We start from the raw sequence: 15794 nt of genomic DNA, 5'->3' as shown, positions 1-15794 counted from the left end.
TCCATGGTGGGGTTCTTTCATTTTAATTGAGCCGATGATGAAGGGGAGCTCAGACCCCCCCCCCCCAAAAAAAGAACCCATTTGTTTCTGACTATCTCAGTGCAGGGGACAGAAGGACACTGGTATGGTCTTTTTTGACCATTTCATTGTTTTATCACTATTGTTGCACTCACACAAAAAAAGTTGGGTGGGGGGAGTGGCAGTAGAGGACAAGTTAAATGGAGACTGGAGAAATAAACAGCCACTGGCCGCCTCCCCCTCCCGCCCCCCGTCTTCTCCCGTGACAAAGTCAAATAGAGGAGTGCTTGAGAGCGTTTCCCAGTCTCCGAAAGAAAGCTCACCTGGCTGGGAGCAGCAGGAAGAGCGCCAGGCGGAGACAACATGAACGTCTTTGCCCCACAAGGAAAGGAAAGGGATGGAAGAGAGGGAGCAAGGACAGGAGTGGGGGGCTCCACAAGGGCGGCCAGAAGCCCAGCTGGTGCAGAAGTGGTTTGTGATTATTCCAGTAGTCAATTCCAGGAGCCCCGTGGCGCAGAGTGTTAAGCTGCAGTACTGCAATCAAAAGCTCTGCTCACGACCTGAGTTCGATCCCGATGGAAGTCGGTTTCAGGTAGCTGGCTCAAGGTTGACTCAGCCTTTCATCCTTCCGAGGTCAGTCAAATGAGTACCCAGCTTGCTGGGGGTAAAGGAAAGATGACTGGGGAAGGCACTGGCAAACCACCCCGCAAACAAAGTCTGCCTTGGAAACGTCAGGATGTGACGTCACCCCATAGGTCAGGAATGACCCAGTGCTTGCACAGGGGACCTTTACCTTTAGTCCTGCACTCGCAAAAAAAAAGGTGGGGGGGGGCTGTTTGAAGGAGATGTTAAATGGGAGACTGGAGAAATAAGCAGCCTCTTGGGATGTTTGATTACTCCAGCGTTCTCTTACCAAAAAAAATAAAAATAATGATGGCTTCAAAGGGAGGGGTTGGATGAGGGAGAAAGATGTGTGGGAGGGAGAAGTGAGAATGGGTGTGGGGAGAAAACCCTAAATTGACAAGTTTGCACAGGAGCAGCTTCCAATTTGGGATCGAGGCAGACATTAAACTCCCTGTAAAACAGCATCCACAAAACATGGGGAAAACGCGAGGGGAGATTGAGGCAACTTCTGAAGGTCAGAAAATACATGCATAATGAAAACAAAGCCCAAAGTGGTCAAGTAGTCGGGTTTGACGGTGATGGAAGCAACATGTGCATAAAAGCCCCCCCTCCTGGGGGGGGCAGCCACTCAGGCACAGCTGGGATCTTTGCCAAAACTTTACAGCACAACGGCTATGAGAAAGAACACAGAAAGGCTGGGGGGGGGGGACAGGAAGGCAGGAGGGAAAGCCACTTCCCAGCAGCATCAAGCCCAGGACAAAACACCCCTGCAGAAACACTGTAGGTGATGCAGGTGTGAAAAAACATGTGGGGGAAGAGCTGGTTTTGTTTGACTGTTATCTCACCACAGATGCTATTTTTCTGCCCCTGAACACTTCTCTGCTCTAATCTAATTGATCACAATGTACCTTGTACCTGTGCATCCTGACTCCTTTCTCTGTGACGCACCTCCCACCCTCGGACTGAGATATAAGGACTGGGAGATCTCCATTCCCACTCATATCTGACAAGGGGAGCGCTAACTCTCTGAGGTTTATACCCAGGAAATCTTGTTGGGTCTCTAAGGTGGTGCTGGCCTCCGCTCAAAGTGCCTGTGTTGAACCTTTTAAACTTTCGAGGGCTCGGGAAGCTCGCTTGACCAACTCTCCCAAATCTTTCTTGCAACATTTATTGATTTGTTGGAGTTATACCCCACCCTCATTCCCAGCAAGCCAGGCTCAGGGCAGGTCACAACATAATTGTAAAACATCATAAAACACCAATTAAAACATACATTAAAACAGACTTTGAAATTCCATACCTTGTATTATAACAAACAAGATGGTATATGATTCTCAGTTGCAGCCACTGGACAGACCTAATTGGCAGAGGACCCCAAATCATGTCGGGGCGAGGATGGGGAGGCCAGCCAAAGGATAAGGAAAAACCTCGCGGCTGCCCTCAGTTGTAGGCTGGCGGAACAGCTCCGTTTTTCAGGCCCAGCAGAACTCATTGAAGGTCCCACGGGGCCCTGATGTTACTCGGGAGCCTGTTCCACCAGGCCAGGGCCGAGAAAGGTCTGGCCCTTGTCGGTCCCAGGCCGTATAAGGCTTTCCAGGTCCAAACCAGCCCCTTGACCCTGCTCCGATGCTGGGGCGGGAGCCAGCGCAGTCCTTTCAGCACGGGAGTCAGGCACTCTCCCCCAGCACAAGCGCCACCGCAGCATTCTGCACCAGCTGGAGGCTCCTGAGCAGTGCCGAGGGCAGCCCCGCATACAGGGAGTTCCAGTAGTCTAGCCTACAGGTGACCGTGGATCACCTTGGCTAGATCGGGGCGGGAGAGCTGAGGAGCCGGGAACGGGCCGCCTTGACCACGGCTGCGTCCGGCGCCTCCGCAGCCCGCGTCACGCAGCCGCCTCTGGCGGGCAGGGCTCTCGCGGGGCGGCGCGGGGCGGGGCGGGGCGGGGCGGGGGGCTCTTTTTGCCTTGTCTTTTTTACCGCTACCCTCTTTTGCGCCTGCAGCCCGCCCGCCCGCCCGCCGCTGGCCGCATCGCTTGTTCTTGGGGCTGGCCCGTGTGCGGGTGTGCGTGTGAGTGCGCGCGCGCGCGCCGCGGAGGGGCGAAACGCGGAACCAGGCGTGTTTCGTGTTTTTGTTTGAAGGCCGGCTTGCCGACTCCCCTGGGGACGGAAGGGCAGCATGGAGATGGCCTGAATACATTCAAAATACTTGCAGGAAGCTGATTGTCGTCCCCCCCCCCCATACACCCACCCACCCACCCCGCCGCCCGCCCGCCCGCCCGCCCCTCTGGCAGGAGGCGGCGGGCGGCGCGATGCGTCTGGGCAGCAGCGGTCCTGTCCTGCGGGCTTCGGGGGCCGAGCGGCGGAGGGCCCAAGCGGCCGCCTGCCGGGCTTCCCGCCGGGGGGCCGGAGGCAGCGGGGCTGCAGGCCGGTGCCCAAAGGCCCGAGCAGGCGGAGGCGCTGCGAGGCCGGGCCGGCCCGGGGCCCGGGCGCTTCCCTCCGCCCGCATTCCCCAGGCCCTCGGGGGCGGGCAGAGGGGCGGCCTGGGGGCGGGGCGGGGCGGGGTGGCCAGGCGGGCGGGCGGGCAGCCGGCGGGCTCCTCCCGGGCTCCGGCAGGAGGGCCGCCGCCGCTGCCGCCGCCGCCAACACCGCGACCGCCCCGTCTGGCGGGGAGGGGGCCCGAGGGGGTCCGGGGCGGGCGGGCGCGCCGCGGGCCCAAGATGCCCGCCTGGGGGGTGCTGCCCGCCGCCTTGCCCGCCTTCAGCATCACCGGCATGTGGATCGTGTGAGTAGCGGCGGGGCCCGGCGGGCGAAGGGCCGGGGCTGCTCGCGCCCGCCCGCCCGGCCGGCCGCCCTTTCCCGGCTCCCCCCGCCAGCCCCTCTCGCCAGGCTTCCGGCTGCCCCGAAGGCGGGGGGTGGGTGGGAGGCGAAGCGCGCTGGCAAGGGGCCGGCTGCTGCCCACGGGTGCTGCCAGCCCCCCCGTGCCGGTCCGGGCGCGCGGCGGGATCGAGGCCGCCTCTGGCTGGGCGGGGGGCGGCGGCGGCTGCCGGCAGAGGAGCTGGAGGGGAGTGGCCCGCTTGGCCCTGGCCCAAGAGCCGCCCGGCCATCGCCTGGCAGCCCTGGCGGGAACCATCGGGAAACGGGGGGGGGGGTGAAGTGGGATGTCGAAAAAGCGTGGGTTTGGAGACCCCCATTCTCTCTGCCTTCAGGAGTCTCCGAGCGGCTTCCAGTCCCCTTCCCTTCCCCTCCCCTCCCCACAACAGACACCCTGTCAGGTAGGTGAGGCTGAGAGAACTCTCAGGGAGCTGTGACTGGCCCAGGTCACCCAGCGGGCTTCCTGTGGCGGAGGGGGGAAACCAACCCGGCCCACCAGAGTCGCCTCCGCCGCTCATGTGGACGAGCGGGGAACCGAACCTGGGGCTGCAGATTCGCATCCACCGCTCTTCACCAGCCACTGCACCGCGCGGGATGGGTGCTTAGGAACGCACCAGAGGGGCGGCCGGGTCTCCCGCTTGGGACCGGACTTGCCCAAAGAGGTTTGCTGAGGCAGAGGAGGCCTGCTGGGGATGGATCAGCCCCCCCCCCCCATGCCTCTGTGCCCGATGCCTGCCTTGTGCAGCACCCCCTTGACGTGCCCTTCTTCCTGCAATGGTGTTCTCCAAAGGGAACCTGTGGTCCCTCTCTCCCCCCACCTTTGTGTTTGCTTAAGACAAGCCTTCTCTCCCCCCCCCCCCCACACCCTTCTGTTGATCATTAGCTGTTGTTTATTGTCCACCGGGCCACGTGACAGCATTTGTCTCCAAGCCAGTTTGCATTAATTTGGAGGGCGCCTTTCATGAGCTGCCTGCCTGGGCAAGTTTCGGTGGAGCCCGAACACCACTCTCTGCTCCGCTTTCCCTGCCATTAGAATCATAGAGTTGGAAGGGGCCGTAGAGGCCATCTAGTCCAGCCCCCTGCTCAGTGCAGGATGAGCCAGAGCATCCCTGATAAGTCCTCATCCAGCTGCCGTTTGAAGACTGCCAGTGAGGGGGAGCTCACCACCTCCCTAGGGAGCCCATCCCACAGATGAACTACCAGCCGGTACCTTTCTGCCTGCAGCTGATACCCATTATTGCAAGTCCTATGATCCTCTGCTGCCAATAGGAGCAGATCCCTGCCCTCCTAGTGACAGCCTTTCAAATACTTCGAGAGAGCAATCATGTTCCCCCTCAACCTCCCCAGGTTTCTGCCAAACACATTCTTCCCCGATCTTGATAGGTGAAGTTAACTGCGTGCTAGTAGGCCGTCTTCCAGGAGACCCATGGTCCCAGTATCCACATCTAGACAGGAACCCTCTTGGTCTGTATTGATGGGATTTATTGTTTAAAACACCCTCCACACACCTTTCCATGTAATCCAGTCCTCCAAGGTAGCTTCTGTCTAAGACTAGAAGCAACAATTCATAAAGCTATTACTCCCCAATTATTATTATTATTTAATTTAATTTAATACACCACTCTCCCCGGCCAAAACCAAGAACCCTTCTTAGCTGGTAGAAAGAATCCTACAACAAGAAGTGGATGTTGCCGAAGGCCTGGATGTATACAAATGATTTTTAGTAAGTGCCAATTGGCCCCTGACAGTGACGAGGTGAACCTCATTTATAAGACAGGATGGAGAGTTGTCTACCATCGTTTGGAATGTCGGTGGCTTCTGGGGAAGAGCCTGGCCTCAGCAACGGTATTTGGAGGGCCGCTCTGGACTCCAGTGGGGGATCCTGCAGTGGGGACTTCATTGTTTTGTTTGTTGACCAAACAACATTTCCAAAGGAGAAACAGGACTTGGGGGTTAGTAGAAAGGCAGCGCCAGAGCAATGGCTACATCTGGCTGATGGAACACAGTGAAGATGGTTCTCTGCAATTTTATTTGCTAGCTCACTTTACAGTTCTTCTCTGATGTGGTAGGCTAAGCCACAAGTTCCTCCCTCCATAGAAGTGTCGATGGATCATTTAAGAAAAAAAGGAAGTTCACTTTGCAGGAGAAATTCGTTTCATTGCTTGCTTGTAAATTAAGATGTACATGTGGGATGAAACATATGTGATGCAGTAGCTAAAAAGGCAAATGTGATTTTGGGCTGTATCAACAGAGGCATGGTGTCCAGATCACGTGAAATGATGGTACTGCTTTATTCTGCTCTGGTTAGACCTCACCTTGAGTATTGTGTTCAGTTTTGGGCACCACAATTCAAGAAGGGTGTAGACAAGCTGGAACGTGGCCAGAGGAGGGCAACAAAGATGGTGAGGGGTCTGGAGACCAAGTCCTATGAGGAAAGGTTGCAGAAGCTGGGTATGTTTAGCCTGCAGAGGAGAAGACTGAGAGGTGATATGATAACCATCTACAAGTACTTGAAGGGCTGTCATACAGAGGATGGTGCCGAGTTGTTTTCTGTTGTCCCAGAAGGTCGGACCAGAACCAACGGGTTGAAATTAAATCAGAGGTTTTTGGCCAAACATTAGGAAGAACTTTCTGACGCAGTGGTTCCTCAGTGGAACAGGCTTCCTCGAGAGGTGGTGGGCTCTCCTTCTCTGGAGGTTTTGAAGCAGAGGCTAGATGGCCATCTGTCAGCAATGCTGATTCTGTGAACTGAGGCAGATCATGAGAAGGGAGGGCAGGAAGGATTGTGTCAGTGCTTGGCTCTCGTGGCCCCTTTCTTAAATGCCCAGGGTAATGCCAATCACCACTTTGGAGTCAGGAAGCAATTTTCCTCTAGGCCACATTGGCCAGGGATCCTGGAGGGGAATGCGGGTGGGGGGGGGGAGGTAGTTGTGAATTTCCTGCATTGTGTTGGGGGATGGACTAGATAACCCTTGAGGTACCTTCCAACGCTGTGATTCCATGATATATGGCCGTCTTTTCCAATAGGCCTCACTTTCATAGTTAACAGTACATTTTCCAGGAACTTTTACCACCGATTCCTCCCCCCCCCCCCGCACATAAGAGTTGAGTTGGAATTCCTCATACTTAAAAAAAAAAAAAAACAAGCCATAAATAGTCATCCAATCTCTGGCGCTCAGAGATGCAGCTGAAAGGATCCAGATCTGGCCCTGTTGGCGCTGGGCTCTGCCCCCTCTCCTCAGGGCTGCGGTGCCTGATCCGTCTCCTGTTTTGACTTTGCGGGAGGGCCAGGAGAATGGCCGGAGAGGCGTGAGAGCTATTCACAACCCTTGCTGGGGGTTTCAGGGGCAGGACTACTCACCCCCGGAGCTGGCCAGTGCTTTGTCCCAAAAATCTTTCAGCCCGGCCTAAACATGCGGAGGCTTCCCACAGAGCCCCAGCAGCCTTTCTCTGAGAAAAGCGCGGCCTTGTTACACAGTGCTGATCTGAAACCCTGACTCTTGGGTCCCCTCAGCGTTTGTGGGGTGGCCCCGGCGTGGCACACGAGCAAGCAGCCAGTCCTTTGAAAGTCATGCAAGCCACGCGGTAGCCATGGCTGTTGCTGGCCCCGGCCCCAACGAGCCCTCCCCCAAAGGCCAGGAGAGCCCTAGGAGGGTCCCTGCCCCCTCCCCCGCCTTCTACTGACATGGCTGGAGGGCTGGCAGGACTGTGGCCCCTTGCCTGCTAATGGCCACAGAGGGCATTCATTTCTTCCAGCTACAGGTGCTGCTGCTCCAGCTGGCCTCCTCCCCCTAGCTGGAGCTGGTTGCTCTTAGCTGCATTTTTCGGCAGCCTTTGACGGTGGGCCACGCTGCCTTGTTGAGGTAGAAGTCAGGATTAAGGGACTGGTTTGCATTGTTCCCTGTGGGATGTTGTTGAAGGCCAGCTTTCATCCGTGTGTGGGGCCTGCCTTCTGGGGTTCCCAAAGGCTCAGTCCTGTCCCCAGTGCTGTTCAGTCTCTTGGTAAAGCTGTTAGGTGAACTCATTCATGGTTCTGGGGTTAGGCTGTCATCATTCCCAGCTGACGGTACCCTGCTCTCCATCCATGTCACCTGGTGACACCGCAGAGGTCCTAAAGCGGGACCTGACTTCTGTGTTGAAATGGCTTTGGGTGAATGATCTAAAGCTGAATTCTGTCAAAGTGGACATTATGTTGGTCAGGAAGGCTGATGTCCTGACGGTGATTGTGCTTCCCATTTTTGATAGGGTCCTGCTAACGCTCGGTGACGCAGGTTAGAACCTCTGGGTTATACCGGATCCAGTTTTATTGCTGGAGAAACGAGCTAATGCAGCTGCAAATCTGGCATTCTTTCAGCACTGCTTAGCTCGTGAAATGGCTGTTCTGGCTGTGTGGATACATGCTGTGGTTACCCTGACGCTAGATTGTTGTAATGCCCTCTGTGTGGATCTGCCCTTAAAGACACCTCTGAAATTCCAAAGGGTGCAGGATGCTGCAGCCTGGCTACTGCTGGGCACAAAGTGTGTGTGGACACTCCAGTGGCTTCTGATGTGTTCCCAGGTTCAGTTTCAGGGCTCTGGTTATCACCTGCAGAGCCCTTCATGACCCTGAGGCCACCTCTCCTGTTGTGTCCCTCCGAGACAGCGTTGCTGGTCTGAGCAAGGCCTTCTTCCAAAGGTGCCACTTGCAAATGGCTGAAATTGGCCACTGCTTGTGGTGACGGTGGCCAACTTGGAAGGCTTGAAGAGGGGAGTGGACGTGTTCATGGAGGAGAGTTCTCTCCATGGCTACTAGTCGAAATGGATACAAGTCATGATGCATCCCTATTCTCTCCAGGATCAGAGGAGAATGCCTATTACATTGGGTGCCGTGGGAGGCAGGCAGGAGAATGCTGCTGCAGTTGTCTTGTCTGTGGGCTTCCTGGAGGCACCTGGTTGACCCCTGTGGGAACAGACTGCTGGACTTGATGGGCCTGGGACTGATCCAGCAGGGCTTTCCTTACGTTCTTTTTTTTTAACAAAATAAAATGTATTTAATAATTAAAAAATACATTTTAAGCAGTGAAAGAAGACAACTGAAGACCATCCTTCTCTGGTGACATAAAACAGATAAATGGAAAACTCATGAAAAAAAATAAGCAAATGCTATTGTCACATACATGTTAAAAAGAAAATCCAGTATTTGGAATTCATGGAGTACAAATAACATTTGTTCAAAGTTAAAATGTGACATGATATTTGATCTTGGAGGGACGACGACTAAGGTTGATAATACCCTAATATATAACAACCTAAACTAGAAATCGCCATAAGTCAGCTGCGACTTGAAGGCACTTTACACACACACACACAAACTAGAAATCAGTGATTTGAACAAGTCCCACCCCATTGAAACAGTAGGTCAGAATTCAGGTTAAATTTAAGTATGCCGGCTCGGCTGGTTTATTGATTGGTTTAAGTTGCTTCTGAAAAGGGGAAGATCAATTACCTTAAAAATCATGACATGGCTGCTATATAAAACAATTTAAAATATGGCAGATGGTGTACTATACCCACAGCCTGGTTTTCTGAAAGGCAGAGCAACTTAAAAGTAAAGGCCACAAATATAGCAGTTTCATTGCAGCTCCAGTGCTTCTTCCCTTGTACAAAAGGTTCTTGTTCTGGGCTCTACAGGCATCTTGCAGACTGTAGGTTTTACCATCACATGCCCAGGGAGGCAGGACTAAAACTTCATTTCCTGTTTTCCTGGGCGGGAAAACCTCCCAATCCCAGTTTCCATCCTGCCTTTGTAAAGGGAGGCAGCTTTGCCAGTCGGCTCCGTTAAAGGACGACCTTTGGAAGATTTCCTTTACCACCTTCTTCTTCTTCCTTCTACCTACGTCTCCTGTTCTATTCCCTACCCTACTTCAAAAAAAAAAAAAAAAAAAACCTCTCCCTCCCGCTCCCGCCTCTTCGCTCTGATGAGCAAGATGGCGGGCGAACGAGATGTATCGGGGGAGGAGCTCCTGTCCGAGGGAGACAACGACCGAGCCCTCGTCGCCTCGACAGGGCAGAGTCGCAAGGAAAGTTCCAACGGCCGCTCTTGCGGTTCCGCGGGACTCGGCGTGGACGGCCCCAGTGCTCCAAAAAAGGCTCGCGCCTCCTGGAAATGGCACCAAAAAGGTCACGTGCCGCAGCGAGACGGGCGAGCCTGAACAAGGAGCGGATAGATCTCTCTCGCAGAGTCCAGTATCGGATTCTGGGAGTAACGTAAGCATAATCGATCCGGAGTCCCCATTATCCCGCAGAGAAGCCTTTGACTTATTTAATGGGGTCCTAGATAGACAGTCGCAAATGCTCCAAGCCTTCAGCGACTCCATTTCGCCCTTCCTTAAAAATCTTGGGATTAACCCAAGGAGTAACCCTCTCTCCCAGAGCCATTCTGGTCAACAGAAACTAGGTAATCAGGAACCTTCTAGGGGCTCGTGGCCAACCAAAGCAGCCAAAAAGGCTTCTTACCCGAGTCAACCCAGGCTTACACAGGAGGATGATTCCTCAAATATGGCTGACTCTGAAAGTGAAAGTAGAGAGGACAGGGAGTATGAATCTGAGGAAGAAACCCCAGTCATACTAGAAGAGCAACAGCCTCGCCTTTTTGGGGCTGAGGATTTCCAGAACCTTTTAAGCAAGGCACTGGTAGCTCTAGACCTGGATGAGGATCCTGAGCCTCCCCAGAGACTAAAAAATTTAGGAAGAAGGGAACCAAAGAGTTTTTCCCCAGATCTCCATCTCAGTTCCATACCATTCCCTTTCCTGAATTCTTTGAAAACCAGGTCAGAGCTGAATTAGATAAACCCCTAGCCAACAGACAATTTCCAGCCAACATCAAAAAGATGTATACCATGGTCCCTCAAGCCATGGATCTCCTTAAAAATCCAATAATTGATGCCTCAGTCGCGGCAGTGCATTCTCCAGACCTCCCTGCGGAGGATGGGTTGGGAAATATAAGAGACCCGATGGACAGAAAAGCTGAGATTTTAACTAAGAAGGTCCATGGCTCCTCAGCATTGGCCATTCAAGCCTCAGCAACCATGTCTATTATGGCTAGAGCCTCCATAGTGTGGATTAGGAAAATAGCCCAGCTATATTCTGGCGACAACCGCAGAATCACTGATGGGCTCAACAGACTTCTAAAGGCGGCAGCCTTCATAGCAGACACGTCCCTTAACTCAATGACCTTCGCAGCTAGAGGCCTATCTTCGAACATAGCGGTCCGTAGGGCCCTATGGTTAAGGCCCTGGCAGAATGAATTTAAGACCAAATCCCTCACCCTCTCTTACCCTTTTCAAGGGGGAAAATTGTTTGGGGAAAGACTGGAAAAGATTCTTGTCGAGGACAAGGACAAAAAGAAAGTCTTACCAAAATCCTACAGGAAAGATGGGAGGAATTCTTCCTCCTTCCCCAGCTTTAGATCCTTTCACACCCTTAATCGTTTCAAACCAGATCAGCGAAGAGGTAGCTGGAACAATAACAGAGGATCCTTTCGCAGGGGAGGGGGCAGATTTTTTCATCCCCAGCAGGGACAACAGCCACAGTACAATGCCAAGGGAGACAAGTTCTCCAAAAGCACAAAACAATGACTCATTGTCATTGCCAACTCACTGATTGTGGGGGGGGGGGGAGGCTCCTAAACTTCAGTCACAAGTGGACTCCACCCTACACAGATGCATGGGTAGCCCAAGTTGTGTCCTCAGGTTACCTAATAGAATTCGTAACCACTCCCAAGGACAGGTTTCTAAAATCCCCGAGATCATTGAAACAAGAAAAACATTTGAGAACCCTGGCAGCCTTAAATCACCTGGTTTCCATTCAGGCCATAGAACCAGTCCCTCATCTAGAGTCTGGAAAAGGGACCTACTCAATTTTCTTTACAGTCCCCAAACGAAACGGGGACTGGAGGGCCATTTTAGACCTAAAACATCTGAACAGGTCAGTAAAATACAGAAAATTCAGGATGGAAATGTTGAAGTCCATCTTAGATGCCCTCCAAATAGGGGATTTCATGACATCCTTAGATTTAAAAGAGGCCTACCTTCATGTCCCCTACACAGAAAGTTCCTCAGATTTTGTTATGCCGGGAAACATTTCCAATTCAGGGCCCTCCCCTTTGACCTGGGGTCAGCGCCCCAAGTCTTTACAAAGATTCTAGTAACCCTGGTGGCCCGTCTCAGACAGGAAGGAATCAGAGTCTTTCCCTATCTGGACGACATTCTAATATGTTCCAGATCCCGAGAGGAATCGATAACACAAACACACAGGGTTGTCCATCTGCTGACAGAATATGGCTTCTTGATAAATTCAGAAAAAAGCCAACTAAATCCAACACAAAGACTGCAACACCGAGGAGTCATTCTAGACACCGACCAGAATCTGGTTTTCCTACCTCCGGACAAGATTTTCAAAATCAAATCCATAGCACAGTCACTAATCAGAGTCAACAAAGGGAGAGTTATGTTTCTTGCCAAACTCATGGGTTTTTCTTGTCTAAGTTGTGTTCCCTGGGCCAGGTTTCACTCGAGACCATTGCAGAGCCTTCTACAACCTCATTAGCACCTGATTGCCAGAAAGATAAACAAGTCTATAACCTGGAATCAAGATTTCCGGAACAGCCTTTCGTGGTGGTGCAGCGTCAAGAACCTCAGCAAAGATCTCTTCCTAGCAGAAGAACAAATTCAACTGTTCACAGACGCCAGTTTGGAAGGATGGGGAGCGATGTGCCAATCCCACATAGCTCAAGGCATGTGGTCAAAGACAAAGAAAAGACTACACATAAACGTGCTCGAGCTCAAGCCATCCTCCTGGCTCTGATTCACTTTCAGAACCTTCTTGTACACCGCCATGTGCTTGTGCGCACGGACAATGTGTCTGCCAAGGCACATCTAAACAAACAGGGGGGGGGGGCTCCAGATCATCGAAGCTTCACAGGGAAGCAGCCTTGATATTGTCCTGGGCAGAAAAGAACGTAGTTTCCATCGGCGCGGAACACATCAGGGGAGTTCTCAGTCTCCAAGCAGATTGGCTGAGCCGGCAGACCTTGGACGAGGGGGAATGGTCCCTCAAAAGATCCATTTTCCAACAGATAGCAGAGAGGTTTGGCCAGCCATCAGTGGATCTGTTTGCCTCCAAGCAGAACCATCTTCTTCCTCGCTTTTTTACAAGGTACTACCATCCGAAAGCAGAAGGGATGGATGCCCTGATGTCCCCATGGCCCAAGGGACTTCTCCTATTTGCCTTCCCACCATTCCCCATCCTACCGAAGGTGATAAGGAAGATAAGACGAGAGAGCCACGATCATCTTAGTAGCCCCCTACTGGGCAAGGAGACCATGGTTTCCCAGCCTCAAGGAGATGTCCATACAGCAAACGTGGGAGCTTCCTCCGGTCCCAGACCTGTTGATCCAGGGACCCATCACCCAGACCCACAATGGCTTCACTTAACCGCCTGGAAATTGAGTGGAACAAGCTTCTAGGTCAAGGTTACAATATCGGGATTGTTAACACCATGATCGAATCCAGAAAACCATCAACTAGAAGGATCTACGACTTCTCGTGGAAGGCCTTCGTTCTCTGGTGCAGACGTAAGAATGTCGATCCCTTGACCCCAGACGTCTCCAGGATCTTGGAATTTCTTTATGACGGTGCAGGCTGGCCTCATTGCGTCTCAGGGTGGCCACATTGCATAGGCAGGTGGCAGCCATTTCCACAGTTATCACATCAGTGGATGGTATCATACCTTCCAGACATCCACACATACAAACCTTTCTGAAGGGTGTAATTCAGACTAGACCGCCGCCCATTCACCGTTTCCCTACATGGTGACTAAACGTAGTGCTGACAGCATTAACTCGACCACCATTTGAACCCATTAGGGAAATCTCACTAAAAATGCTGAGGATGAAGGCGATTTTCCTGACAGCTGTTACCTCCGCTAGGAGGGTTTCCGAACTGGGTACACTATCTGTACGAAAAGGTTTCTGTGTCTTTCATAAGGACAAAGTTGCACTCAGGCTGGACCCTACATTCATTCCCAAAGTGAATTCTATATTCCATCGAAAACAGGAGATTCAACTCCCATCCTTCTGTCCTAACCCCAGTCATCCCAAAGAGAGGGAATGGCACAAGCTGAATTTCTGTAGGACCCTCAGAGTATACATTAGGCGTACCTCACCCCTTAGGCGCTCAGAGTCTCTGTTTATTTCCCTAAATAACCCGAACCGTGGCCTTAAAATGTCTCGGTCGGCCATACGTTACGCCATCAGACAGTGCATCGCCGAATCCTACAAGTCTAGTAAGCTTCAGGTACCAGCTGGCATCACTGTTCATTCTGTAAGGAGTGCACTTCGGTGGCATTTGATAGGCAGGCCTCCGTGGAGGAAATTTGTCGGGTGGCCACCTGGGCTTCAGTATCCACCTTTACTAGACACTATAAGATTGACTCCATGGCATCTGCTGACGCAGCCTTTGGCAGAAGGGTTCTGCCGCATGTCGTGGAGGATACATAAGCCCACCCAGACTAAACAGCTCTTGGAGATCCCACAGTCTGCAAGATGCCTGTAGAGCCCAGAACGAGAACGGAGCCTTGTTTACTTACGTGAGGTTGCCTTCTGTTCTGGGATCGAAGGCATCTTGCCCGCCCAAGAGTTAAATTGACCTCCAGACGTTAGCAGTATTTGATAAATGGTTATTTCCCTCAGTTACATTGCCAGTTATGCAGTTTCAGGCTCCTTTGTCCGCCTTCTTGCACCTAAGAAGGAGCTTCCTTAATGTTTAAAACGATTTTAATGTTTCTCATCATCAGTTCCTGTTACTAACACTTGGTTTTTTGCCTGTAGTGTTGTTGTTCCTTGTACTTACCTGTCTCCTTTAGCTCGGCAAGTCCGAAAACTGGGATTGGGAGGTTTTTCCGCCCAGGAAGACAGGAAATGAAGTTTTAGTCCTGCCTCCCTGGGCACGTGATGGTAAAACCCACAATCTGCAAGATGCCTTCGATCCCAGAACAGAAGGAGCCCTCACGTAAGTAAACAAGGCTCCGTTCCCCCACTCCCTTATACTGTGCACATGAGAATCTGGTGTGTACTGGAGCATCCTTCTTCACAAGGGGGAACAAAAAAACGCCTGTGTGCAAAGGAGGTTTGGATCACAGCTGATGTGTGTAGAATTGCAGTTACCGGTAGTTGTTTCTGTGCTCGAGAGCATTCAGGATTCTGACTTCTGAGAAACCGTGGTAATTATTTTACTAGCTGCGCAGCTGGTAATCTGTTCCTTTGGCATGCAGGCTACACCTAGGGTTAGATCATCTGGTGCATACTCGATGCCAGGCTACATATACACCACAACTTTGGATCTGATTTGTGAAGATAAGTTTTGGATTCTGTGTTTCAAGGCAGCTAACAGCATAGGCAACATTTGTTTCACTTAAAGAACTAGACCGATTCCAAGAGTGCGCACGCTCCTTCGTAGTCTCCATAGCGTTCTGTTTGGCCACCGTGTGAACGGACTGCTGGACTTGATGGGTCTGATCCAGCAGGGCCTTTTCTGATGTTCTTGTCCCCGCACCTTCTCTGTGGTGGCCCCTGCCTTGTGGAGTGACCTGCCTGAGGCAGTCAGGAGGGCCTCTGAAAGTCTGCCCTTTCACAGGATGCCCAAAAAGAAATGTCCAGGTGGGCGTTTTTACTAAAGGGAAGAATTTAAAAATACATGGTCTAAGGCCACCTCATATTGGGATAAGATGGCAAAAATGGATTTTACGATAATATTTGATGAGGTATAGAAAAATAATTTTTAATTAGTTTAAATTATAATGTTACCAGAATAATAAAACTGTTAAGACACTTCTTCGGAAGTCGGGTGAAGGGTCACTTTTTAGGTGGGTGGAGGGGAAAGGGTATTTTTGATTAATTTTATAATAATCATGAATGTACTAAATTTATTAAATATGCTATATGTATACCCTTTTATACTTTTATGTATTTTATTTGTAAAACTTTTCTGTTATATTTTTTTCTTTTCTTTTTTCTTTTTTTATTATTACATATTATTAGTATGTTATTAAAAATTTAATTATATATATATATATATATATATATATATATATATATATATATATATATATATATATATTTAAAAAAAACCTGTACAAGGGATGATTTTGGAGGGGAATCTGTAATTAGGAGCATAAAACTGAGGTAATTGTATAAGTTTTGCTTCAGAGTAGATCTTAGATAGCGTAGGTGGTACAGAATTCTGA

General features: G+C 51.3%; 1 protein-coding gene across 1 annotated transcript in view; it reads left to right on the top strand.

Moving 5' to 3' along the window:
- The first annotated feature begins 3368 nt into the window (after nt 1-3368).
- LOC130477510 (transmembrane protein 150A-like) overlaps nt 3369-15794 on the top strand; it is a 51997-nt gene continuing 39571 nt past the window's right edge. The window contains exon 1 of the mRNA XM_056849503.1: nt 3369-3423. Coding sequence (XP_056705481.1) covers nt 3413-3423 — 11 coding nt within the window. The 5' untranslated portion in view covers nt 3369-3412. The remainder of the gene's footprint in view (nt 3424-15794) is intronic.

The sequence above is a fragment of the Euleptes europaea genome, chromosome 5, assembly GCF_029931775.1.
Source record: "Euleptes europaea isolate rEulEur1 chromosome 5, rEulEur1.hap1, whole genome shotgun sequence".
NCBI lineage: Eukaryota > Metazoa > Chordata > Lepidosauria > Squamata > Sphaerodactylidae > Euleptes > Euleptes europaea.
Note: the sequence above shows the minus strand (reverse complement) of the source record. Positions and strands in the feature narration are given on the sequence as shown.